Source organism: Eptesicus fuscus, chromosome 22, assembly GCF_027574615.1.
Source record: "Eptesicus fuscus isolate TK198812 chromosome 22, DD_ASM_mEF_20220401, whole genome shotgun sequence".
Taxonomy (NCBI): Eukaryota; Metazoa; Chordata; class Mammalia; order Chiroptera; family Vespertilionidae; genus Eptesicus; species Eptesicus fuscus.
Genome location: NC_072494.1, coordinates 14,619,385 through 14,643,454, shown reverse-complemented (window position 1 = coordinate 14,643,454; position 24,070 = coordinate 14,619,385). Strand labels below are relative to the sequence as shown.

At 48.0% G+C, this 24,070-nt stretch overlaps 3 protein-coding genes across 13 annotated transcripts; 1 reads left to right on the top strand and 2 right to left on the bottom strand.

The window, feature by feature from the left end:
- Positions 1-916: 916 nt before the first annotated feature.
- On the bottom strand, positions 917-10,466 carry CHTOP (chromatin target of PRMT1). 8 transcript variants are annotated; one of them, XM_054711401.1, is made up of 7 exons: positions 10,166-10,466; positions 9,131-9,212; positions 7,670-7,823; positions 7,111-7,194; positions 5,022-5,208; positions 4,077-4,214; positions 917-2,222 (listed from the first exon to the last, which is right to left on the bottom strand). In XM_054711401.1, exons 2-7 carry the CDS (start codon positions 9,193-9,195, stop codon positions 2,017-2,019), a joined length of 834 nt encoding a protein of 277 aa, XP_054567376.1. In that variant the 5' UTR covers positions 9,196-9,212; positions 10,166-10,466; the 3' UTR covers positions 917-2,016. The 8 variants fall into 8 exon arrangements, with proteins under 8 accessions (XP_054567376.1, XP_027987359.1, XP_008154004.1 ...); XM_028131558.2 differs by lacking the exon at positions 4,077-4,214; XM_008155782.3 differs by lacking the exon at positions 7,111-7,194.
- A 1,348-nt stretch (positions 10,467-11,814) lies between these two features.
- Positions 11,815-16,332, bottom strand: S100A1 (S100 calcium binding protein A1). 3 transcript variants are annotated; one of them, XM_054711403.1, is made up of 4 exons: positions 16,097-16,332; positions 15,746-15,815; positions 13,593-13,745; positions 11,815-12,142 (listed from the first exon to the last, which is right to left on the bottom strand). In XM_054711403.1, the coding sequence occupies exons 3-4, from the start codon at positions 13,731-13,733 to the stop codon at positions 11,999-12,001; spliced, it is 285 nt and encodes a 94-aa protein (XP_054567378.1). In that variant the 5' UTR covers positions 13,734-13,745; positions 15,746-15,815; positions 16,097-16,332; the 3' UTR covers positions 11,815-11,998. The 3 variants fall into 3 exon arrangements, with proteins under 3 accessions (XP_054567378.1, XP_008154007.1, XP_054567379.1); XM_008155785.3 differs by lacking the exon at positions 16,097-16,332 and having other exon boundaries at positions 15,746-15,975; XM_054711404.1 differs by lacking the exons at positions 15,746-15,815; positions 16,097-16,332 and adding an exon at positions 13,858-13,956.
- Positions 16,333-16,670: 338 nt separating this feature from the next.
- S100A13 (S100 calcium binding protein A13) lies at positions 16,671-23,809 on the top strand. 2 transcript variants are annotated; one of them, XM_008155787.3, is made up of 3 exons: positions 16,671-16,789; positions 18,105-18,298; positions 23,599-23,809. In XM_008155787.3, exons 2-3 carry the CDS (start codon positions 18,146-18,148, stop codon positions 23,749-23,751), a joined length of 306 nt encoding a protein of 101 aa, XP_008154009.1. In that variant the 5' UTR covers positions 16,671-16,789; positions 18,105-18,145; the 3' UTR covers positions 23,752-23,809. The 2 variants fall into 2 exon arrangements, with proteins under 2 accessions (XP_008154009.1, XP_027987370.1); XM_028131569.2 differs by having other exon boundaries at positions 18,102-18,298.
- The last annotated feature ends 261 nt before the right edge of the window (positions 23,810-24,070 follow it).

Here is a 24,070-nt window from a genome sequence, read left to right as displayed (position 1 = left end):
TCAAGTTTGCTGCCCACTGTTGATCAGCACCTCCCTCAGGGGCCTTGGGGGCTGCCAATGGAGATATCCTTACACTTACCCATACCCACATAAAAATGCTTCTTATTCCTTCTAGTTAGATTATGAACACCTGTCTGGGTTGAAGACCTTGTCTCAGTCCATTCTTAAGAGGAATTATATACTTAGAATCCAGGTCAGACTGGTTGTCAGCATGGTTAGGTCCTGTCCCCATGTGATCTTTCCAAGCTCTCCCTTCTACAGCTAACTAAACCACGTGCTGCACAGAGGGGTTAAGTAAAGTAGCTTAGGTCATACAGACAGGATTCAAGTTCAGGATGTCCTGATCAAAATTTCCTTCCCAGCATGCAATGAACACAACCTCCCAACAGTTTAGGGCACCAGGTAGCTCAATGGTAATTGGTTTGCCTGGAGGTGGTTAGATTATTTTCTCTTCAACAGTACAGGGAAAAAGGGAAACCAGTGCTGGGTTCCAGGATACTGCTTGACCTTTGTATGGACCAAACGGGTCAGTACATTACTTGGTGTGGTTAATCTTTCTGCAAGGCTTACTCAGGGGTGGACAGATTCTTCCCTTTCTGACCCAAAGCCACAATACCCCCTTCCCAGGATTTTTAAAATTTGTCTCTTTTTATTTTTAATCCTCACCCAAGGATATTTTTCAGAAAGAGAGTGGAACAGGGAAAGACAGAGATAAATATTGGTAAGAGAAACACAAAGACTGGTTACCTCCTGCACACACCCCACCAGGGCCTGGGCCAGGGAGGAGCCTGCAACCGAGGTAAGTGTCCTTGACCGGAATTGAACCCAGGACCCTTTGGTCTGCAGTTTGACGCTCCATCCACTGAGCCAAACCGGCTAGGGCCCTCCCAAGAATTTTAACACGACTATGAAGGACTCAGCTCTACAAGGGGTATATTAAGGTAGTGTTACAGTAGCCATAGCATTTCCAAGAGCACAACAAATAAAAAGTCCTAGCTGGATTTGAGAGAACAATTTCTTGTTATAATAAACCATAAATACAAGATTCTACTGAAACTCGAACAGTTGACAGAATATGGTTGAACTTACAAACCTTCAAGGGAAATAAGAGGGTCAAACAAAGCCAATGTATGGAAAAGCCCAAGACTGGTTTGGGATGAACCTAAGAATTATATTCAACACGGGTATCTTCTGACCCCTCCCCAGCAGGTATCTGCCATAGTTCTCCCATCCCTTCTGAAGCATCTGCTTACCCAATGGCCTTTCCCTCTACTGCAGGTGTCAGCCAACCCAACAGCACCCCTTTGGATGTGATACAAAGCCAAGAGGCAGGTTTACAAATCTTATTCCATGGTAGAAATAATGCACACACCCAAACCAGCTCACATATGTGGTATCAATGCACATGGCAGCAACTTCCATCGAATCAGAGCTGCTACCACGTATAACCTGTAGTGTGACACTGTAGCTAGGCCAATGTTCCTAATTTACTATACTAAAATATCAACGTGGCAGAATGCATTTTTGAACTCCAGATTTTCTAACCACTTCTAAGTGGCTATTAAAGTGATACAGAACAGAACTGTATCAAAGACACCTAGGCATTAGGGAGGAACACTGAATGGATTCTTTCTGGGACTTTCAGAGGATAGAGAGACGAACAGAGGAAATGTTAGACAGTCAGAGCATATATGGCAGGTGAGGGGAGGCAGAAGTGGAAAGAGGGCTGACATATTCATGTTCAAAGAGAAGTCTGGGAGAAGGAAAAAACAAACAAACCCAAACAAAACCAAACCAAACCCAAGTCAGAGGAAAAAAGGGTTTCATACAATACAGTTATCAAAAAAGTAAAAGGAACACACTAAATGCACAAACTGGTGGCAAGTAAGTCCATAGTCTATTGTGATAGGTCCTTCCAGCATCAATCAGGTAGGCTCTTCTCATCTGTTATCTCAAGGTTATTTACAGACGTGGTAACTTTTTAACAAGAGTCTCTCAGAGGAGGGAAGGCAGGCTTCAATCATTGGTTTCAGGATCTGTCTGTGCCATATAGGCATCCAACTCCGCATCCAGGTGTCCTTTTGTTTTCGACATGTATGCATCCAATTGGTTGTCCAGCTGTTCCTTGGTCAGTACAGGGCGAGTAAGGGCACCTCTCCCTCGTCCACGGCCTCGTCCTCGGCCTCCAAAGCCCCCTCTTCCCCGACCTATCATACCCCGACCTGGCCCAAGGGAAAAAAAAAGACAGTTACAAGTAGGTTTAACGGGTGCTACAGTAAATGCCCCTTAGAGCAGTGGGGCCTAGCTGAGAGGCTGAAGGGCAGGGCAAAGAGGAGAAATCTGGAAAAATAGGAAACACACTGGGTAGCAAGCAACACATGGAAAGCACACATAATGAATCCCTTATTATATGCTCATCTCTAAATGCTATTTAAAATTTTATTCTAAAAATAAAGGGGAAACCGATAATTTAAAAAATCTTAATCTTTCCTAAAACAAATGATCTCAACTTTGAGACCTACTATAAGTTCATAATTAAAATACATTACAGATAAACTCATTTATTAAGATAGGGAGGAAGTAATAAGGGCACAGAGCAACAGGGGTATGAAGCCAGACAGTTTTCAAATTAAGCTTTACTGGAGATCCTTCTGGAAAATTAGCTTATCTCTCCTCAAACTTATCAAACCTACAGACCTAAAGAGCTGACCCTATGTCAGGAGACTGAGGAGTTATTTTTACATAGGAACAATGTGGGGAGATGGGAAAAAACATCCTGAGTAGTCTCAGCCACTTTATCTGCTATTCTAGATACTTATAACAATTATGGTTATCTGAGAGGTGGTTTCAATTCACCTAACAAAACATACCCAGCTAAGACTCTGACTCTCTCACCCCTTTGTCGTTGCTCAGAAACCAAGTCAAGGTAATTTGGAAACATGCGATTTCATCCTGAAACCCAAACTAGCTTGCACTTCACTCAATAAGCCAAGCAACATATAACAGGCGAGAAGAAAACAAGCCCTCAGTTAATCAAATTTCCTTTCCTAACAGTTATTATCCCTTGGCAATGTTAAGGTCATAAATTATGGACCCACCACACACTTTAAAAGGACCAAAGTCCATATATACAGGGTTAAGCTAAGAGAGTAAAAATGTTCTTTTTCTTCGACAGATGTTGGGAGTTTTCCACTAAACTTTAAGCCAGAAAATTCCCATGAGATCTGGCATTTTAACAGCCAACACCATGAAACCCTTCCAATCTGGGTCAAGAGGTCACAAGACAAGTATCACTAAGTCTCAAAGGTAAGATTGTTATCAAACATGAGTCAGTCAGTGAACTGACACAATACCATCCTTGCTTTCTACCTCCTGGGAGCAAGCCCTAACCTCTACCCCCTTCTCCTTCCCTCCACAGGCGTGCATATCCTCAACTCCCCATGAGACTTGCCACCAGGGGCACGTGTGGTCCTGGGCTAACCCCTGAACCTGTCTCCAAGGCCCCTTTTGTTGCTTCTTCTCTCCTAGGCCCTTCCTTGTTCCACGGTCCCCAGCTTTAATAAACGTACTCAAAAAGTCATCTCTGGTTTCCTACAGACACAAACTTTACCTTGAATTTACTTGGTTTTAGAGTCAATACCCAGTTCCAGATCTCATCCTTATCTTTAACTCTGCTTCATTTTTGTACACCTTCCTCTTTTAGATTTTTAGACTCAAAAGAGGGGTTTTGAGTTATGGGGTGAGTTGTGTGTGGTGGTGGGGCAGGGACAGAGAAAGGTAAAACCCAAAACTGACCACTTTGTCATTTTAACAATACAATTTAAATTCACAAGAGTCTGGAAGACTGCACACATAACGTGGCTCTATAACATGTACCTGACTAGTTCTTAGAAAACCCATGACAGACTTTTGCACTACCACCATGTGAATTTAGAAAAATAAGCCAGTTTCAAAAAACAAAACAAGACAAACAAATAAGCCTGCCTATGACTTGAAGCTGTGCAGAAAGGTGGCTCTGAGTTTTAAAGGGAGAGAAGTAAGAGGGAGCTATTCTCTGAAGTTGGTAGCTGACTAACCTCTACCACCGATTCCGCCACGACCCATAGCTCCACGCCCTAGGCCCCCTCTCCCAGGACCTCCACGACCTCGAACACCACCTCTTCTTAAGCCCATTCGGGGAGCTACGGCTCGTCCACCTCGGAGCAGGTTTTGACCTTAGAGAGGAGGCATACAATGTATATGCAGGTAAATCCAAGAGAGACAAAGTAGATTCTAACCAAAGGAAGGTGGTAAAGGTTAAATAAGTTAATTCAGGTAATTTTTAGGTTGGGTGGGACAAGCTGCATATGGAATGTGAACAGATTAAGATGCTCTTTATTCAATCAATTCAACAAGTCTGACCAAAAATCCATTTTTGGGAAGAAGCTGGGAGGAGTTAAGGTAATTAGGAAGTATGTACATTTAATAAGTATCTATTGAATAATCAGATAGGCACCTAATATTACGGTAAATTTACAAATAAAGGATATGGTTCCTGTTCTCAATACACTCTTGTAAGGGACAATAACTATACAGGGAACAGTGCCCCAAATGTATATATAGCTAAGTGCTATGGGTCAACTTGTCTTCTCTTTTTTATAGATATAACAGTATTTCACTAGCACCAGGAAAAGAGATGACTGGTTAAGATATAGGCCAACAGACCCATACATTTCTTAAGACTTGACTTATTTCTAGAATGTGCTTTGATTCAAGCAGCAGCAGGGTGTTTTAAAATGGAATGGAGATGACATGAATTACCTGTTGTTACGCAGGTCATAGCCTCTCATCATTGCACATAATCAGAAAAGGAATGGTATTGATAAAAGGACATGCAGCACTATTAAAAATATGTGATATCAAGTTATTAATTATATTAATACAAATTCAGGCTTAAAGATGTTAACAAATGTGTCCATAAGCAGCCCAAGAGAAAAGGAAAGGGGGTGGGGCTCGACAATGATCAGGTACAGAGCACTGACCTCGGAGTGACATCCCGCCCCTAAGTAGGGTTCTTGTGGCACGTCCCCCACGTAGTCCTCCTCTAGGCAAGCCTCTCTGGATTATGGGTAGGCCTCGTCCTCCGATCGCTCCCCTGGCCAGGGCCCCTATGGGTCGGCCTAACCGTGCCTGGATGTTACTCTTACCCAGGCGCTGCTTTAAGCTCTTCTGGAAGAAAAGGTGTTGAGGGATTGAGATCAAAAAAGCAATCCAGTGGGATTTTGTAACTCAAAGTGCAGAGAAAAAGAAGCAAGTGAGATGACTATGTGGAGGCAGATAAACCTGCTGTGGGTGTCATAAGGATGTTAAACTAGAAGCAAGCCTCAGAACATGACATAAAGGCAAAATTCTGATCCAGAGCTTCTAAGAAGCTTGAGAATGGTCCTATGGAATTGGCATTACAACAAATTACCTTGCTAGTTTGCCTATAAAAGTCTTGGACACCAAGACTTGAAACTTAAGATTTAGTAAGAACACTCTATATTCCAAATCCTGATTGTGTTGTTTTTAAATCACAGACAATGATATGACTTGATTAATACTTGCCCAAGGACTACCACTGTCTTCAAAGGTTTACTCAAACATCACAGGAAGTTCATCACTCAGGGCAAAATTTAAATTAAAAGTTCATCTGAATTCTTGTGACTTAAGAACAACATTTGATTTCTCAGAGGCCAATGTGTTCCATTTTTCCTGAGTACATATCCCCAGACGTTCCACTTTTTACCTTAAGATGTAAATAAACACAAAAAAAGTCAAATCACCTTTTCTTAACTTCTTAAATAGCCTTAATTCCATGTCTACCCTTGCAAATAGCTCCGTTAAACTAGTATAATGACATTTAATTCAAAATAAACATATAATTCAAGTGTATCTCCAGAGAGCGACAGGCCAAATTTGCATCGGAATAAAGACAGGTGAGCTATAATCACAAAACTCAGGCCCACACTCCAGGACAAAGACATATCAGAGACAAAGATTTTCAATAATCTGTCCCTCAAAGAAAAATTATGAAGACCACATACCAAGGAATTAAATTCCTTCAAAGAAAAATGTAACTATGTAGCTTTGAACACAACCAAGACCTTAGCAAACTTGTTTTCCTATAAAGCCATCAGTCAATATGAATGAAAATAAATTCTATGTATTCTTAGGCTTCACCCATAAACGACTACCAATGACTTTTTTTTTGCAACCATATATTCTGAGTTATTATTATTAGCTTTCTAGCACAAGATCATAAACTGCTTCTAATCAGAGGGCCAGGCTTTGAACGTTATGCACCTAGCGTGAGCAGGTGTAACCAATCATAAAAGCCCATGACATCGCTCTCCTGACTGCATACTATTTTAAGGTCAGGACTTCATCCTACATGTCATTTTGTTCAGGCATCCTGAGAATACTCTCCCAAGATCTGTGTTTTAAAGGGAGAATGTACAGCACTTAGTTCTTCTCCCTTCCCAAGCCTTACCTGCCACCAATATTGGTCTCTAACATTGACAGGAAGCTTAAGGATGTCCACTATATCACCCAGTTTCTACTCTAGAACTATGCTGTACGCTAAGGTAGCCACTAGCCACATGTGGCTATTCAAGTAAATAAAATTAAAAACACAAAACACAAAGAAACACCTGCCTACCCCCAACCAATTAAGCTCCTCAATCGCACTAAGCACCTTTTAAGTGTTCAAAAGTCCCCTGTGGCTAGCGACTACCGTACTGGAGAGCACACAGAACATTTTTACTACTGTCAGAGTTCTACTGGATAGTGCCCCTCTAGAGGCTATTTCTGCACAGCCTATATTTAAAGCTTATTGTTGAAAGATCCTTCGGAATGACCTGTCAGAGACTGGTCTTCAGCAATTTTTTATATTTACTCCTAGAAAGCGGTGGTGCCTTTTACTGCTTTCCTGAGTGAGGGACGAACGCAGTCACTCCAAGGCTTAAGGTAGCTGAAGCAGAAGGCCTTGTTTATTTTTGGTCAGTGAGCCCAATGGTTCTGGGTGGGGTGGTGTTATATTTAACTGCTGAATTTATGCACAGCCATGCAGTGCTACCAGTTAGTCCTTACAGTTGCATGGCACCGCCCTTCAGACGCCCAGCCACAGCTTGGACATATCCTTCCACAGCCACTGTCCGGACTTGCATATAAAGTCTATGAATAATAAAGAGCAGGTTTTTATTTCAGGTCTGAATAGGATTATCTCCTACTGGAAATTTGAAAGCAAACCATTGACTAGGGGAGAAAGAATAAAAGTATTTCCCTGATTTGTAAATCATTTAACAGGGAATAAAGGATTTTTCGAAGGTCATCTAAAACCAAAATTTCTTTGTAGAAAAAGCCAGTGAATTTACTTTAAGGACAAAGGATCAGAAAACAAGAGATTAGCACTCATTGATAACAGAGAAACAGGCCACATTGATGGCAAACACCCTAAAAGAGAGAAAGACAACAAAAAGTTACTTATTGGTACCTGCCAAAATGGGAATTCTCTCAACTTCTCTTTCTTGCAGAGAAGTTTCAGCTTTTGCCTGAGCCACCTTGTGTCACTCCTGATCCTGACAGTCTTAGTGGACTGCCCGACAGAAATCACCAGCTGCTTCTGGAATGTTAAGACTCATTCTCTCACCTGCTTAAGTTTTAATGCTGCCTGGACAGAGGGTCTATTTTCCATCTGCTGGGCCAGTCTTCTGTTTCTGGCACTGGCTAGCTGCTGCTGTTGCTGCATCGAAGCCCGAATATTCACTGGCATCGGCTGTTTGTTCTTCAGCATATTAGTAAAGCTTCAAGGTCGAACAGAATGGATGTTTAAATAAAAGCTTTATTATAAAACATTTATTGGCATTTTCATGGCTTGCTAGACCAGGAACTCCAGATCCCACGAACTTTTAAGTAAAGCGGTACACTTAGATCAAAGCTGATGTGGGTTAAAGACTCCTCTGCTTCCATAAACTTGCAAGAATCAGAAACTTAGAAATGCAGCTAAGTGCAGCACATTCAATCAAAAGTGATAACAAGGGCTCAAGTAACGGCTTTTAGAGAGGAGAAAGGTATGAAAAACACGCAGTAAGCAGATATGATGACAACACGAGACAAAAGATGTAGCTTCAAAGACAAACAAAGAAAGTCAAAACCCTGGGAGAACTGAGGGTGCATTTTAAGGGCAAATATAAGGAAGGACTAGAGCACCTTCAAAGCCCATGGAAATAATGCACCCATGCAAGTTATAGGAGTGCATCACATTTTCTTATGTATTTGTCCACTTAGTTATGTGACTATAAAGAATCAGTGCATCCAAGAGAAAAGCACATATGCTTCAGAAAAGGCAAAAATATACGTGTTCTAAAATCAACTTACTAAAATCACTGGTCAAAGGCTCTCAATGAACAGAGCTCTCATAGACAGAAACCGCCTTTTAGTATCTTCGCTTTTCTTAGTCTGAAATGATTACTTTTTTTAGTTCAACTATTTCTGAAAAAGTTAGATTAGTTCAACTGTTTAAGAGTTTGTGAAGACACTATTATTTCTGTAAAATAAGCTTAATGGAATGGAAGAGAAGAACACTTAACTGTAAAAGAATCCAAAACAAAAACAAACTAAAAGCAGAATGGAAAGAAAGTGAAATGGAGCAAAAGCAAGTGCCTCTTACAAGGCCCAAGAATGGCATTCAAGGGCCTTTGGACATATCCAAAGCTTGCTACCCGCCTCTTACAGGCCAGACACAACACTGCTGGCCTTGGACTGGGCAGCAAGCCTACTGCAGCCAGGGTACCGTGCTACCAAGCTGCACCATCCCGGTGTCAATGTTAAAAAAATGTGAAGAAAAGGGAGGGTGTGAGGAGTCTTTTTAAAATACATCCCACCAAATAAATATTTCAGACAGCTTAACATAAAAATCTACTGGTAAGGGGTTTTGAAACAACTGCCCAATTTGCTCTGTGTACCACATAAATAAGATGCAACTAAGAACAGAGGTCTGTAGCCTTCTGTTGGTATTTAGTTTAAAACCGGCTTTTGTGCATTGGACCCCAGGGCCAATTTAAGTAATGTTTTCTTATGAACGAGCTGAAGTTGCTGTTCGCTGCCTCACCGCTCATTTAGAGACATCTTGGTGGTGCTTTTTAGCACAACTTTCGGTGCTGACTGTGCAGCCATCTTCAAATCCCGAGGATCTACAAAGGACAATAGGCAGAATGAGCAAATCAGAAACCACCACCACCTCATTTCTACAGGGGCCAAAGGCCCAAAGCAGCAGTGAATGAATGAATGAATGAATGAAAAGGCCTGTATCGAAGACTACTTAAGACTACACTAAAACTCATTTCAGGTGCTTAAGCTTATAAGACAGTTATGTCAAACGAATACACTTCAAGGCCAAGGGCCAGAAAATATCTGCCAAAGCCTCCAAAACGGCAGACCCAGACCTAGCTAAAGGAAGGGTAAGAGTTTGGCTTTTCATCCAGCGCAGTCCTCAACGACCTTGGCTGCAAGGAGCTTTAAAAAAATGTGCAGGAACCTGGGCCCAAACCAATTAAACCACGATATCTGGCGGTGAGGTCTGGGGAGTCAGCAATTGGAGAGGGGAAGAAAGGCTCCCCAGTGCTTCTCACGTGTAGCCCAAATCGAGAACCACCGAGTCGAGAGGACACAGGCATACCGAGTTTCAAAACTGGCATGCGACTCCGAAATAAGAAGGGGCCTGAGCAAGGGGCTGGGGACCTGGGAGAAGGGTGCGGGCCAGGTTTCCTGATCGGCATTCACCTGGGAGTTAGCTCCCAGAGAGCCCTCTATGAAATTTAACCTGAAAGCTGCCATGACTTCCCAACGTCCCCCCGAACCCCGTAGTCCTCATGTCACCTCCCTTCCATCTCCAAGTCCTGGCAAGACCGCCAACTTGGCTCAACCCGCCAAACAATTCTCCTCTTTATCCCTATCAAACCCCAACCTCTCCCAGCCAGTCCCGCCGCCAGTTTCCAATTCGGGCCCGCCCCGCCCCGCGCCCCGAGGCCCCGCCCCTCCCCGGGCTCCCACGCGCCAGCACCCTATCCGCTCCCACATCCCAACGCCGTCCGGTTCGCCGGCCCTTCCGCTCCCCAAAGCTATCCTCCTCACCACAGAAACTCACCGAAGGAAAAGGACGCCAGTGCTCCTCCCGGGGCTGCCACGACGGCTGCGGAAGGCGGGCCGGGGGCCGGCCGAACCTGAGTTGATGGTGAAGGGGCTCGGGCTAACTTGTTTGGTGGGCTAGATGCGTACGTGGTAGACTGCTAGGTTAGTTCGTTGCTGGCTGGCTGGCTGCTGGGCTCAGCCGGTCCGGTCCACCTGCTCACACGGCCTGCCCTTTCCTGCCTTTCGTCTGTGCCACCACAACCGCTGCCACCAACTCCCGCTCGGTGCCCAAACAAAATGGCCGCCACGCCCAGTGCGGAGTGGGACCGGCTAAAATGGCGTCGACGCAATTACGTCATACGTCAGATCTGCGCACACCTAGGGGGCGGGAAGGTTTGTGCTACGCCTGCGCGGGAATCGGGGCGGAGCCGTAGAGAGAAGGCGGGGCCTCTTCGGAGAGCTCACAGCGCTCCGCCCACAGAGGGGCGTGGCCAAGGCCTTGCGTTTGGAAGGTTCTTCTTCCCGGCAGGGTTGTTAGTACAAAATCTGGGCCCCTCGGAGCGGATTTGGCCCCCACGGAAATCACGTTCGTATTTCCTCGCGCGTCTGCTCGTTTCCCCAAACTAAGGCAGAGCGTCTTAAAATTCTTTACGTGGGCCCGGCCGGTGTGGCTCAGTGGTTGAGGGTCAGCCCCTGAACCAGGAGGTCACTGGGTTCGATTCCTGGTCAGGACACGTGCCCGTTTGATGATGTGTCTCTCATCATTGATATTTCTATCTCTCTGTCCCTCTCCCTTCATCTCTGAAATCAATACAAATATTATTTAAAAATAAATAAACTTCTTGTGGGACTTGTGTGGGTCTCTTTTCCGGACCACCGGGCCTGGGTAATTTGCACTGGTTCTCCCCTTATCATTTGCTCTCTCCAGAGAGTTGTGGAGTGCCATGAACCCCTGGCCAAGGCTTGGGGGCTAGTGTTGGGAGCACACCTCTACTGGATCCTGTTCCAGTCACCACCACCGCCCCCTCCATATTTTCCTCTTCACTTTCTCCCCTCCCCAACTTGGCCTGAATATTGTTAAGTCCTAATTTGGGTGGGATCTTTGAGTCCCTGTTCTCCCTTCCAGGTCTTCCCTCCTCATCTGCCATTTATGTGGATTTTGATACAGACATATACGGGATTTTCAAATGTTTGATGAATGAATGAATGAACACATCTTCAACCCTCCACCCGCTTCAACCCCCATATGTGCCCATCAGGATCCTTTTGTTTTCCTTCCTAGCATTTCTGTGTATGTGTTTAATGGTCTGGCGTCCTTACTGGACTTTATCTGTGTGAGGGTAAGGATCGTGTTTGTTTTATTCACTGCTGTATCCCCAGTTCCTACACAGCGTCTAGCACATGGGAGATCCTCTAAATATTCTTTTAAGGTTGAAGGGAAATTCTTTTTCTGGCTTTTATAGCCGAGAAGCTAACGTCTCATTCACTTCCAGGTGGAACCTTGAACCCCTACCTTCCTGGGCCTTGAGAATCCCTCACGTAGGAAGAGGTAATGGTTCTGTGGCCTCTCTCTAAATAAGATCCCACCCCAAACAAGGCATGTTGGAAGTGAGCCACCTTTACTTCCCCACCCACGTCCAGAGCCCAAAGGAGACAGACAGCAGCTGTTGAGAGAGAAGCCTTTAATGAAAGACGAGTTGCAGGCCTGGCCCACTACTCTTGCGCCCTTGTTGGAGGGTGGGCAAAGGTGGGACTATGGGGAGGGGGAGGAGGGGAGGACGGAAAGCAGGGTGTAGGGGCAGGTATGGCAGTGCAGAGGGGAAGGGCGCTGCCCACTGGGGCTGTCTGCTCAACTGTTCTCCCAGAAGAAGTTGTTACAGGCCACCGTGAGGGCAGCCACCAGCACCACATACTCCTGGAAGTCCACCTCCCCATCTCCGTTCTCATCTAGCTCCTTCATCACCTTGTCCACCGCATCCGCATCCTTCTGGGCCTGCGAATCGAGGAGATAGAGAGATAATTGTAGAGAGATGTATATAGGGCTGAGTCAGAGGCAAGGGGGTGGTGGACTGGGGAGAAGGAGACGTAGATGAGCAAGAGCGGAACTACATCTAATTACGGGACTCCTCTGCTGCCCTCCTCAAAACTGCCCCTGGAGTCTCCTGTTGCCCACAGAATAAGCTCCTCAGCAAGGCAGAGTGGTAACAACGTCAGTTCCACGTCGAGTGCCTGCGGTGGGATAGGCACTACGCCTGGCGTTTAGGAGCCTTGTCTAGTGTCATCCTCACACAAATAGTGTGAAGTAGGTTTCGTTATTCTTATTCTAGAGAAGAAACAAAGTGACCGTTGGTGGTTAAACAGTGTGTCCAAAGTCACACCAGCTAGAAAGTGGCAGTGGCAGCCGAAGCCGGTTTGGCTCAGTGGATAGAGCGTCAGCCTGTGGACTGAAAGGTCCCAGGTTCGATTCCGGTCAAGGGCATGTACCTTGGTTGCGGGCACATCCCCGGTAGGGGGTGTGCAGGAGGCAGCTGGTTGATGTTTCTCTCTCATCGATGTTTCTAGCTCTCTATTCCCTCTCCCTTCTCTCTGTAAAAAATCAATAAAATATATTAAAAAAAAAAAAAGAAAGAAAGAAAGTGGCAGTGGCAGAATTTGAACCCAGGTCTAATAAAACCTCAAAGCTGTTTCACTTGTTACTTCTCCTTTAGCCTACTTTTTTTTTTTTTAAACTGATTTGAGAGAGAGAGAGAGGAAGAAGAAGAAGAAGAAGAAGAAGAAGAAGAAGAAGAAGAAGAAAAGAAGAAGAAGAAGAAGAAGAACAAGAAGAAGAAGAAGAAGAAGAAGAAAGAGAGAGAAACATTGATTTGTTGTTTCACTTACGTATGCATTTATTGGTTGCTTCCCCTACGTGCCCTGACCAAAGATCAAATCTGCAACCTTGGCATTTGGGAACGACGCTCTCACCACCTGAGCTGCCTGGTCAGAGCTAGCCCACTTTTCTGCATCCTTCGCTGCAGTCAGAACTACTGAGCATGCTGCATGTTCTTTCTGCCATGCTTTTGTTCATACTGACACCTCCCCCTAAAATGTCCACCTTCACCCTGGTAATCTTCCACTGGAAATCTACGGCTCAGGTGCCACTTCAACTAGGTTAATATCCTCCCGTAATATTTCCTGCCACTTCTGTTAAGGCTCTGTGTGCTTCTTGGTGTTCAAGGTTTACTTTCAGGATCAGTCTTTCCCTGCTAGACTGTGGGCCTTGTTTTGGATGTATTGACACAGGGCCTGGCACAGGTGATGGATGAATCAGGGCATTTTGACTTGAACCAGGAGAGGAAGGAGATGGATGAGCTGGGCTGGGCTGGGCTGGGCTGGGGTGGGGAGATGGCAGGGAGATGCCCACTCCGTCCCCCCACCCTTCCCCCATTCCGCCCGGTGCTTACGTCCAGGAAGCCAGAGAGTTCGGTCTGCAGCAGCTCTTTCAGCTCCTTCTTGTTCAGCTTGTACTTGTCCCCCTCCTTGCCCGAGTGGGCATGGAACACATTGATGAGAGTCTCCATCGCCGTCTCCAGCTCAGAACCCATTGCGCAGCTCACCTACCCACCCCCCCCACCATGGAAGTGAGCTGGGAACCATGCGCAGGCCCTCACCCTGACCCTGGTTCCACAGCCCCAATGGCCTCGAGATCGGAGCCCCGTCACAATGTACCTTTCCCTGGGATTTTATGATGCAGGGGAAGCCAAACAGATCTACGTCCAGACCGTTCTTTGTGTCCCTCAATCCAGACACCAGCCCGGGGGGAGCCAGGGTTTGGGGCCTGGAGGCAGGATGGCGGGAGCGGCTCTAGAGGCCTGCAGTGGACTTTGTAAGGTCTCCGGCTGCCTGGGCAGACACGGAGGAGGGTGTGGCAGGCAGGCAGGCAGGCAGGCAGGCAGGGGTGGTCACAGGACCCAGCCAGGCTTCCTCTGGCTCTATTTTTACCCTGGACATTGCCTGCCTAGCACAGCCAAGCTCTGCTGTTGGGGGTAGTGGGCTGGGCTCCTCTCTACAGATTCAACTCTGCTGCCCACCCCTGGCAAAGAGTCAGTCTGATGCCCCTGGACACCTGATGGAGAAGGTGCCAGCCCGAGTGGATGGCCCAGGTTCATGGGGAGAGGGTCTCATTGCCTCTGAGCTTCCTGTCAGCAGACTGGGGGCCTCTTTTGGTCTTTCTTCTCTGTTCTGACCTGAACATGGCACGTTGGCTCCCTGGGGTGAGCCTCTATCACCTCTAGTTTGGTTCCTCTTACTCCTTCCGTCGGTAGTGGTGGGAAGGGAGAGAGGAATGTCTGAGCCTTTGCCCTGGAGCCAGAGCTTCCAGGGAAGAGGAGAGGAGACCTGTGCGGGGTTTTGTCCCTGCTGCCGGCCACTCCCACCCCAAGGCCCAGGCTGGTAGATGTGGGGACAGTGGCAGCAGGCAGAGGGGACTGGTATGTATTGGGGGAGATAAAAAGCTGAGTGAGTAAGGTCCTCTGAGTTTAAGGGGCTGGGAGAGAGGAGGAGAAAAATGAAGGGGTCTGTCCGGAGAGGAGATTGCCAAGCCAGGGGTCTCTCTCCCTGGGTCTGGGGACAGTCAGCCCCTTCGCAGCCTCAGGGGGCAGCTCAGGTATCTCAGATCAGGTGTCCCCATCCTGCCCCAGGCCTGAGGGGCTGGACAATAGGCCCTGATCAAATGACACCCCCGCTCTTCAATGGGGCCCTTGTGAGTGTCACCTGAACTCTGGACATGAGAAGCGGTTGTCACAGAGACGTGGGGGAGATGGAACCCAAGCCTGGCTGATGGAGGGGATAAGGGGCGTGCGAGGGAGGAGTGCCGGAGGCTCAGTTACAGGCCCCATCCAGGAGGGGCACCTGGGGCTCTGGAGCGAGCAGAGCAGCCAGGCATTTAATGTAGGGGCCGTTCAGAGAGGACCTTGACAGGGAGGGGGCACCTGGGAAAACAAAGAGAAAAGAATCGGGGGCGGGGGGTGGGGGGAAGAGGAGTCTGGAGGTCTGGGCCAAGAAAGAGGAGGAGACAGGGGAGGTTATACGCAGGGAGAATTGGGGGTGGGTGTAGTTCCCTCGCGCCCCCTCTCCCTGGTATCTCACCGTCTATGCCCTGCCACCTCCAGACTTCCCTGGGTCACGGCTGGGCGGGGTGGCAGAGGCGGAGGCTGCAGGGGTCAGGCAGAGCAGCTGTTCCATCTGCTCTCGTTCTAACCTCACTGGAAGTGAGCCCAGGGTGGGGTCCCCTCCCCAGCAGCTGGGAGATGGAGGGAGCCTTGGGAGGGCCCTTGGGGGCTCCCTGGTCGGAAGGCCTGCTCCCCTGGAAACTCAGTGGCTGGGTTCCCCCACTGGCGGCCCCACCCGTTCACCTAGTTCCCAGATACCTCTCTGGCCTGCATTTGCCTCCTCTCACGACGCTCCAAACCCTGACTCCCCCAATTCCCAAACTGCTATCATCGGAACTCCTCCCAGGCCCTCCGTGCACCACAATGCCATGGTCCCCAAACTCTTGGAGCCCTACCGAAGTCCCTTGGCCCAAGCTGGCCAGGGTTGGATGGGGCAGGATACTCACTGTCAGCCTGGGCCTGAGGTGGGAGCAGGTACTGGACAGACAGACAAGGCTGCAACTGTGGCTGCTGGAGCTGTGTGGGGAGACCTGTCTTCAGTCCTCCTTCCCCCACTGACCCCCCTCCATCGGCTCCACCCCTTCACAGATAGACACCCAGTGGGGCAAGGGGCCAGGAGTGGACAGAGGCGCCCTCTGTCTCCTGGGCTGGAACAAGCTGCCCTATGTCTTTTCCAGGCTGGGTCGCCTCTCCCCCACGGCTGGGCCCCAAGGCAGAGCCTAGGAGGAAGGGGAGTGGGAAAGGTCCTGGGAAGGACACTGAGCGTCCCCCTCCGTCCCCCCTCCCCACCCCAGTACCTGGTTGTGGCCAGCTAGGCAGGGAAGGGGCGGAGCCCACTGAATAATTTAGTCTTGGAAGGCTCCCCCAGGGGTTTCAGCACGAGACTCCACGGAGGGATGGCAACCTGGGTCTCCTCTATGGGGTCTCAGTCTGATCCCATTGTTTATGGGGTCTCAGTCTGGGATTCTCTTGAGGGGATCTCGGGCTGCAGGGTCCTTGGAGAGACCTCATTCTGAGGTGGGTGCTTCTTAGATTGGGCCCCTCAGTGCTGAGCTCCCTCACTTGGTTCTTTCCATCTGCAGTCACCCCCTCTCCCCCCAATACACACTCCTGATTAGACGTGGGGGTGTGGTGGGACACAGGGCTCCGTATCGTATCGGGAGGGACAGGGCCATAGGCTGCAGGCTGAATGGGATCTGGCCAGGCAGTTCCAGGCAGGTCCTCTCCCCCCACCCCCCAGCCAAAAGGGGGTGTGCGCGTGGGCTGGGCTAGCGCGGGGGTGGGGGAGAAGCCAGGTTCCAGGGCCGATTGCCGGCGCGGGGAGGGAGGGGACAGGAGGGGGCAGCAGCCGTGGGCGTCTCCTTTTTCTAGAATCAACAGGAAACTTGTCGCCGCCGGGCGTGGGAGCGGCCGGCCTCCCAGCCTGCGCGCGTATAAAGCTCAGCTCCGCTGCTCCCGCGCGCTGCACCCCATCTGTGCGGCTTGCCCCGGTGAGTTGTGTCCCCCTAACTCTGGAGGGAGCCCGAGGAGGCCTTTTTCCTCCCCGGGTTCCCAGGTCCCTCCCCCGGAGCCGCTCCGATGGGATTCTGGAGGCGGCCTGGGGAAATGCAGCTCCAGGCCCCGGGAGGGAGAGGGGGCGCTGAAAGAGAGGATGAGCGGGCCTGTCCCCTCCAGCCTCCCTGCCCCTGGGCTCTGGGTGCGGGACGAAACCCCTCCTGGGTGGCGGCAGTCGGAGAGGCCCACCCAGGACCCTTGTCACCCGGAAACAGGGGCGGGAGTCTGGGAGGTCCTGTGCTCTGGCCCTGCTGGGAGGCGGGGAGGGGCGCCCGGGGCGTCTGCCGCCCGGGCTGCGCTGCTGGGAGGGGAGGGGCAGACTGCGTGCCTGCGGGCGATGACCCAGGTCCCCTCACAAGCAAGCAAGCTTTTTTTTTTTTTTTAATATATATATATTTTTATTGATTTTTTACAGAGAGGAAGGGAGAGGGATAGAGTTAGAAACATCGATCAGCTGCTTCCTGCACACCCCCCACTGGGGATGTGCCCACAACCAAGGTACATGCCCTTGACCGGAATGGAACCTGGGACCCTTCAGTCCGCAGGCCCGCGCTCTATCCACTGAGCCAACAAACAAGCTTTGGAGACAAACAGCCTCCTGACCCTTTGAGGTTGGGTGAGGTTCCAAGAAGGGCCCTGACACTGAACCCCACAGAGGGCTCAGGAGACTGACAGGGCTCCCCCTCAGCCTGGAAGCCCGGAGATGCTATGACTGCAGGCATTGGGCTGTGATCAGGGGCTTCAGGCGGAGGGACCACCACAGAGCGGTCCTTAAGGCAAAGGCACTTCAAAAGGACCCCGGGGTGGCTCAGTGGTTGAGTGTTGACCTATGAACCAGGAGGTCATGGTTCGAATATTGATCTGGGCACAAGCCCAGGTTGCAGGCCCCATCCCCAATAGAGGGCGTGTAGAAGGCAGCTGATCAATGATTCTCTGCCATTGATGTTTCTATCTCTCTCTCTCTACCTCTCCCTTTCTCTCTGAAGTCAATAAAAATATATTTAAACAAACAAACAAACAAACAAACAAACAAAACAAAAGGACCCTGGACTGAGACCTAGAGAGGAAGGGGTTTCTGGAAATGGGTACCCCTTCCCCCACCTGCACTGAGGTACTCCCCTGCCCAAGCTCCATCCCTGTCTCCTCCCTCCTTCCCCATAATGTCTTGTCCAGACAGAGGCTTGAGGTGGCCACCCAGGGCAGGGGCACTCTGGCCTATCCTGACTCTCCCTTTCCTTCCCCTCCCAGCAGGTCAGCCCCAGAGGACATCAGCTATAGCCCCCAGGGTCCGAATGGCAGCAGAGCCACTGACTGAGGTGGAGACAGCCATTGACACGTTGGTCACCGCCTTCTTCACCTTTGCAAGGCGAGAGGGCCGGAAGGGCAGCCTCAACATCAATGAATTTAAGGAAATGGCCACTCAGCAGTTCCCTCACCTGCTCAAGGTAGGTAGGGGTCTCTGGGCCTGAGGTTTTGGTAGACAGTGACGGTGGGACACTGTATATGTGACACGATATTGCTGAGCACAATGCTATGACCATAGGTGTGTTGTGGAGAAGAGTGTAGTTGACTGCTTGTGCAAGTGGTCCTGGCTGTTCTGGCCTGGTGTGTGTGTGTGTGTGTGTGTGTGTGTGTGACTAAGTAACACTGTGTCTGGGTGAGGGGACGTGGTATTGGGCTTTGTGCTCCCATCAGAAGATGCTGTAAGGTTCTTGTGTCTGCTCTGTGCCTCTCTGGCCTCGTTTCCCTCACACAGGACTGGACCCAAAGCTCCTGCCAGGAGGTCCATAGGCCATCAGAGCTGGGCGGCCAGGAGAAAACACGTCCACACTCCTCACTTAACAATGATGGAAACTGAGGCCCAGCTGTGGGGAGGGGTTTATAAAACACAACAACAACAACAACAAAAAACCCACAGCCCAATTCATGTACTCAGACTCTCAGTGACCTGTGCTTACTGCCCACCCTCCCAGGGAATCCCTCAATCATGTGCCTTACAAGATCATTCCTTCTTTCCTCGCTGGACAGACTAGGGATTTAAATGTCATCCCCACCGGGTTGGTACAGCATCCCCAGGCTGCTAACAGTTTCTTTTGCATCCTTTCTGAAAATTCACGGGCACATAAAAGTGTGTGAAGATGGGTTTAGCCCTGACTGGTTTGGCTCAGTGGATAGAGGGTCGGCCTTCGGACTGAAGGATCCCAGGTTCGATCCCAGTCAAGGGCATGTACCTTGGTTCCGGGCACATCCCCAGTGGGGGGTGTGCAGGAGGCAGCTGATCGATGTTTCTAACTCTCTATCTCTCTCCCTTCCTCTCTGTAAGAAAATCAATAAAATATATATTTTTTAAAAAAGTGTGTGACGATGTGTTTGAAAACAAGCAAACTGGTCTTTGAAACTCACGGTCTGTCATTTGCAAAATCCCCTACAGCCTTAGACTTCCCAGACTTTCCCCTTTCCTCTTCTCACAGGAAACTTTAGATTCTCTCCTGAAAGTACAGCATCTCCTGTAGCCTTGTCACACAGCGAGTGGTTTTTCTTCCAAATCCAGCTTCCTCTGGGCCTGGAAATGCAGGAGTGACCTCTTTGCTTTTCATCGCTGCTTCCGGATCTTCGTTTTTTTCTTCTTTCTAAGATGCCCAGCTCCTTGGAAGCTCATATACCACCTGCTTTTTCTTAGAGCTCTTCAGCTCCTTGCTTATTGTTTTGTTCTCACCACTGGTACTGTCATTATCCTCAGTATCCACAGAGACATCCCATCTAGCACCTGGCTCTTTCCATTTCTTGAGAATGCCTCACTTCCAAAGATTCTGTCTTCTTGCATCTCAGCATTCCACTCCTCTGTTCAGGCTTCAGATTTTGTCGTTACCCAAATAACGCACCACTTCCAAAGTCTCCATTTTAAGCCTCCCTTTCTCTGTCCTCTACCTCCTGTCATTCTGAATTTGCTCCTCTGTAGGGGAGTAAAAATGAATGTTCTTCTGGCTAGCATTCCCTCACACAGGACTGGACCCTCCCAGGAGCTTTGTCTATCTCAAATTAACATGAGATAGGTTAAGAGGAGAAACTAACCAAATACATGTGTACACATGGGGGTTCCATAAGAAAACGGGGCCCTAGAAGAGTAGAGGGTTATGTGCCATTCTGGAGCAAGGAGCAGGGGGAGAGGATTGTGATTTGGGACTTGAAAGGGCAGGAGGGCAATTCACATTGAGACAGAAGAGCAAGTGTTTGGCAAATAATGTTTGCGGGGCCATCTTTAACAATGGGACACAGAGAGGACTTTCACCAAATGGGCTTTGCTAGGTTCCTCCCTGTCTATCACACCTAATTCATATTAAACTATAGTTATCTATCATGATAGTTCCTTTATGGAGCAGGTTCTTTAACTAAATTCTTTTAGGAATTTAGGGGGAAGGTCAAAGGTTTTTCCTGAGCCTTTTTTTTTTTTAATCCTCATCCGAGGTTATGTTTATTGATTTTAGAGAGAGGGGAAGGGAGGAAGGGAGGAAGAGAAACATTGATGTGAGAGAGAAACATTGATTGGCTGTCTCCCTTATGCACCCAGGGTTATCAGTGGGGCAGAGTAGGGGGAGCGGGATATTTATGTCTCCTGTAAAGTTTAGAATAACCAGTCGAACCAGGTGTAGGCAGTCCACCGTAAAGTGGGTGAGGCGGTTTACTGGAAACTGAAATATGTGTCATGTCTAGCAAAACCTGAAATGAGAATAATAGGAAAACCGAAGGGCGGGTGAGAGCCCCAAGCAGGGGGTAATGGTAGAGAATATGCCTAACAATAACCTGTAGAGTTGGCTTTCTGTCTCTCTCTCTCTTAAATCCTTAACCAACAATATCTTATTTATTTCTTATTTTTTAAAAAAATATTTTTATTGATTTTAGAGAGGAAGGAAGAGGGAGATAGAAACACCAATGATGAGAATCCCCTACATCCTTGATTTGGCTGCCTCTTGCACGCCCTCTACTGGGGATCAAGCCCGAAAACCAGGCTTGTACCCAGACCAGAAATCGAACCCTAACGAATGTTCAACTACTGAGCCACGCAGGCTGGGCTGTTTTTTATTGATATTTTTTTAGAAAGAGAGAGAGAGAGAGAGAGAGCTGGTTTTCCCGTATTATGCAGATTTTTACTGGTGGGTCTCACATGTTTATTTTTCAATAAGAATTTTAGTAACACTTAATCATGGTAAAAAAGGACCCTGTAGCCCTGGCTGGTGTGGCTCAGTGGGTTGGAGCTTCGGCCAGTATGCCGAAAGGTTTCGGGTTCGATTCCCAGTCAGGGCACATACCTGGGTTGCAGGTTAGCTCTCCAGTCGGGTGAGTAGGAGAGGCAACCAACCCATCGATGATATTTCTCTCTCCCTTCCTCTCTCTCTGAAAAAAGTCAGTAAACATATCCTCAGGTGAGGACTTAAAAAATAAAAAAAAAAAAAAGAATCCTGTAGATTGTTAATTGGGATCATGCAGATACATTTTAGGAAACATTTACATGTTTACACCATTGAGCCTTTCTCTCTAAAGAAAGGTCTGTTTTTATATTTATTCAAGTCTTCTTTTATATTTGATGCATGTCCTGAGGTCCAGTTTACAATGTGGCTGGGCTAACCTCATTAACACAGCACAAGACACCTTGATCATTCTCTACACTTAGGAGATTCCCAAGGTTTTGGGAGTTCCGAGTCAGGAACTGTGGAGGAAGGCCACAAACTGCATATGTGAGAATTATATTTTGGTCAGTCATCTGAATGACCGAATATATATGTTTTATAAATCACCATGTTGCATATATCCTTCAGTTCAGTTTTCTTCACAAAACCCAAACAGATTTCTACATTTATGCTAAGGGCTTTATTTTGTTTTTTACTTTATTTTTTGTTGTTGTTAATCATCATCCGATGATATTTTTCTGTTGGTTTTTAGGGAGAGTGGAAGAAAGAGGGAAAGACAGAGAGAAACATTGATGTGAGAGAAACACATTGACTTGCCAGAGCCTGACCAGGGCCTGGGCGGGGAGGAGCCCGCAACCAAGGTGCATGCCCTTGACCAGAATCGAACCTGGGACCCTTTGGTCTACAGGCCGTTGCTCTATCCACTGAGCCAAACCGGCCAGGGCTATTGTGTACTATTTTTAATGTGATCTGTCTTATTATAGTTTCTAACTGGTTAACGTTTATATACCTAAAAGGTATTGGTTTTTGAGTATTACTATTATAATCAGATACTTTATCATTTCTAATAGTGTTTTTTGCGGGGGTGAGGGTAGACATACAGAATAGTGGGTAAGGACATAAGCTCTGAGTCAGACAATCTAGGTTCAAATGCAGGTTCTAGCCTGTCATCCTTGGTTAGTTATTTAATCTTTCAGAGCCTTAATTTCTCGTCTGTGAAATGGACTCATAATAGTGTTTTTGGTTGGATTGGTCTTGCATTTGTTCAGTCAGTATTCTGTCCTGTCCTGATGCTGATCTAGGCTTTGGGCTACAATGGTGAACAGGCATCTGCTTTGTGCCAGACATTCTCTAGGCATTGGCATTACAGTGGTGAACAAGATGGACAAGGTCCCTGGGCTCATGGACCCTTTCATTCCAGCAGATTACGAAGATTAAATGAAGCCAAAGAGTGTCATGTGTTAGCATAATGCTTGGAACAGTCAGCACTATTAAGTGCTTACACTTGTGGAAATGTTAGCTATTATCATTCTTTTTTTTTTTTTTCTAGGTCTACAATGATGTAATTGCTGAGATAATTAGAAGTGAATTTTCCTCTTCTTTCCCAATACTTATTATGCCTTTTATTTCTTTCTCTTGACTAATTGTATGTTTTCTCTCCCTCCCGATGTAGTGTTACACTGGGCATCTTTGCCTTCAATTGGCAATGCTTATAGTATTCTACAATTAAGCATGATTGTAGCTTTTCAAAAAGTCTTGTGTAGCTCTTATACGGATTAGCTTTGTGCCATCTATTGAACAGGCAAATCTTCTCTGTCTTCATCCAAATATTGATCCAGATATTTAGCATCGAGCTGTGCCTGAGGCACCCTTCTCTGGTTTGACATGGATGCGTTGTTAAGCAGCCCACTCTTTGGTTGTGATTGTTTATCTGGCAACAAATCCTTTGATCATGATGGACCAGCTTACAGCATCCTTTGATATCCCAGGCTTGTCATGAGAGACCTAGTCAAGGGCCCTCTAGGAAAACACCTTGGGTCTTTGCCATTCCCCCCAATCTACCAGGCTGGTGACTCAAGTGGAAAAATGGGAAGACATCAGGTTTATGCAAATGAGCAGCCACGTGCTGAATGTCTCCAGCTTTCTGTGGACGAGGAGGGTGGCCTGAGGAGGCTTTGAGGATGATCAGAGTGGGTCCATGCCTACAGGGGCTCCCCGAGCATCCTTGGACAAATCCCAGGGCTGGTGCAATGGTGTTCAGAACCCACCCACACCTGCAGGTGAGGGCCCATTGTGGGCATCTCTTCCCAGCTCCATGTGCATCGACGTGTCTGTGGTTCATAATCTGCGGTGGCGGGAGTATTTACACCCCAGCAGACACTATTGGAGTTGGGCCCCACGGCAATACTGTCTTGGGGCTGCGGCCTCCTCTCGAAGGTATGGGTCTGGTCCTCACACTCCCTGAGGGAAGGGAATGGCAACTAGCAGTTCTTCCCTCTCTCCCTGTCTCGAGAGCCCATCGTTTCTAACCTCACCCCTTCCCTTTGGTGTCTCCTTAGGATGTGGGCTCCTTGGATGAGAAGATGAAGAGCTTGGATGTGAATGGGGACTCAGAGCTCCGGTTCAATGAGTACTGGCGACTGATTGGGGAGCTGGCCAAGGAGATCAGAAAGGAGAAGGAGACTCAGAAGAAGTCCGGCTGCCTGGGATAAGATGAGCAGGACCAGGCAGAGCTCCACTCCCCCCAAATAAAGCCTTCTCCTTAACACACGGATGTTTCTTATTCGCGCCCACCCAGATTTCTTCTCTTGAGACTAGGGGGTGGGAAAGCTCTGCTGTGACCTGAGGGTGGGTCCAAAATTATGGGCTCTCTGAGGACCGGGAATGTTGCTCATCTTCAAATATTCTGCAGCATCTGGCACCTAGGTCTTGTGCTCAGGTTAGGTTGCACAACAAATAGTAAACGGTGGATGAATATATGAACGGTAGAGACAGATCTCTGGGGCAGGTGAGGTGACTCATATCCTACTG

Excerpts from the sequence above, each read along its gene's own strand:
- CHTOP (XM_054711401.1), bottom strand. The coding sequence starts at position 9,195 with ATGGCTGCACAGTCAGCACCGAAAGTTGTGCTAAAAAGCACCACCAAG. Across the intron at positions 4,215-5,021 it reads GGGCGGGATGTCACTCCGAG|GTCAAAACCTGCTCCGAGGT; the intron begins GTCAGTGCTCTG and ends CTCCTCTCTAAG. Across the intron at positions 2,223-4,076 it reads TGGCGGAATCGGTGGTAGAG|GTCGGGGTATGATAGGTCGG; the intron begins GTTAGTCAGCTA and ends CCCTTGGGCCAG.
- S100A1 (XM_054711403.1), bottom strand. The coding sequence starts at position 13,733 with ATGGGTTCTGAGCTGGAGACGGCGATGGAGACTCTCATCAATGTGTTC. Across the intron at positions 12,143-13,592 it reads AACTCTCTGGCTTCCTGGAC|GCCCAGAAGGATGCGGATGC; the intron begins GTAAGCACCGGG and ends CTCGATTCGCAG.
- S100A13 (XM_008155787.3), top strand. The coding sequence starts at position 18,146 with ATGGCAGCAGAGCCACTGACTGAGGTGGAGACAGCCATTGACACGTTG. Across the intron at positions 18,299-23,598 it reads AGTTCCCTCACCTGCTCAAG|GATGTGGGCTCCTTGGATGA; the intron begins GTAGGTAGGGGT and ends GTGTCTCCTTAG.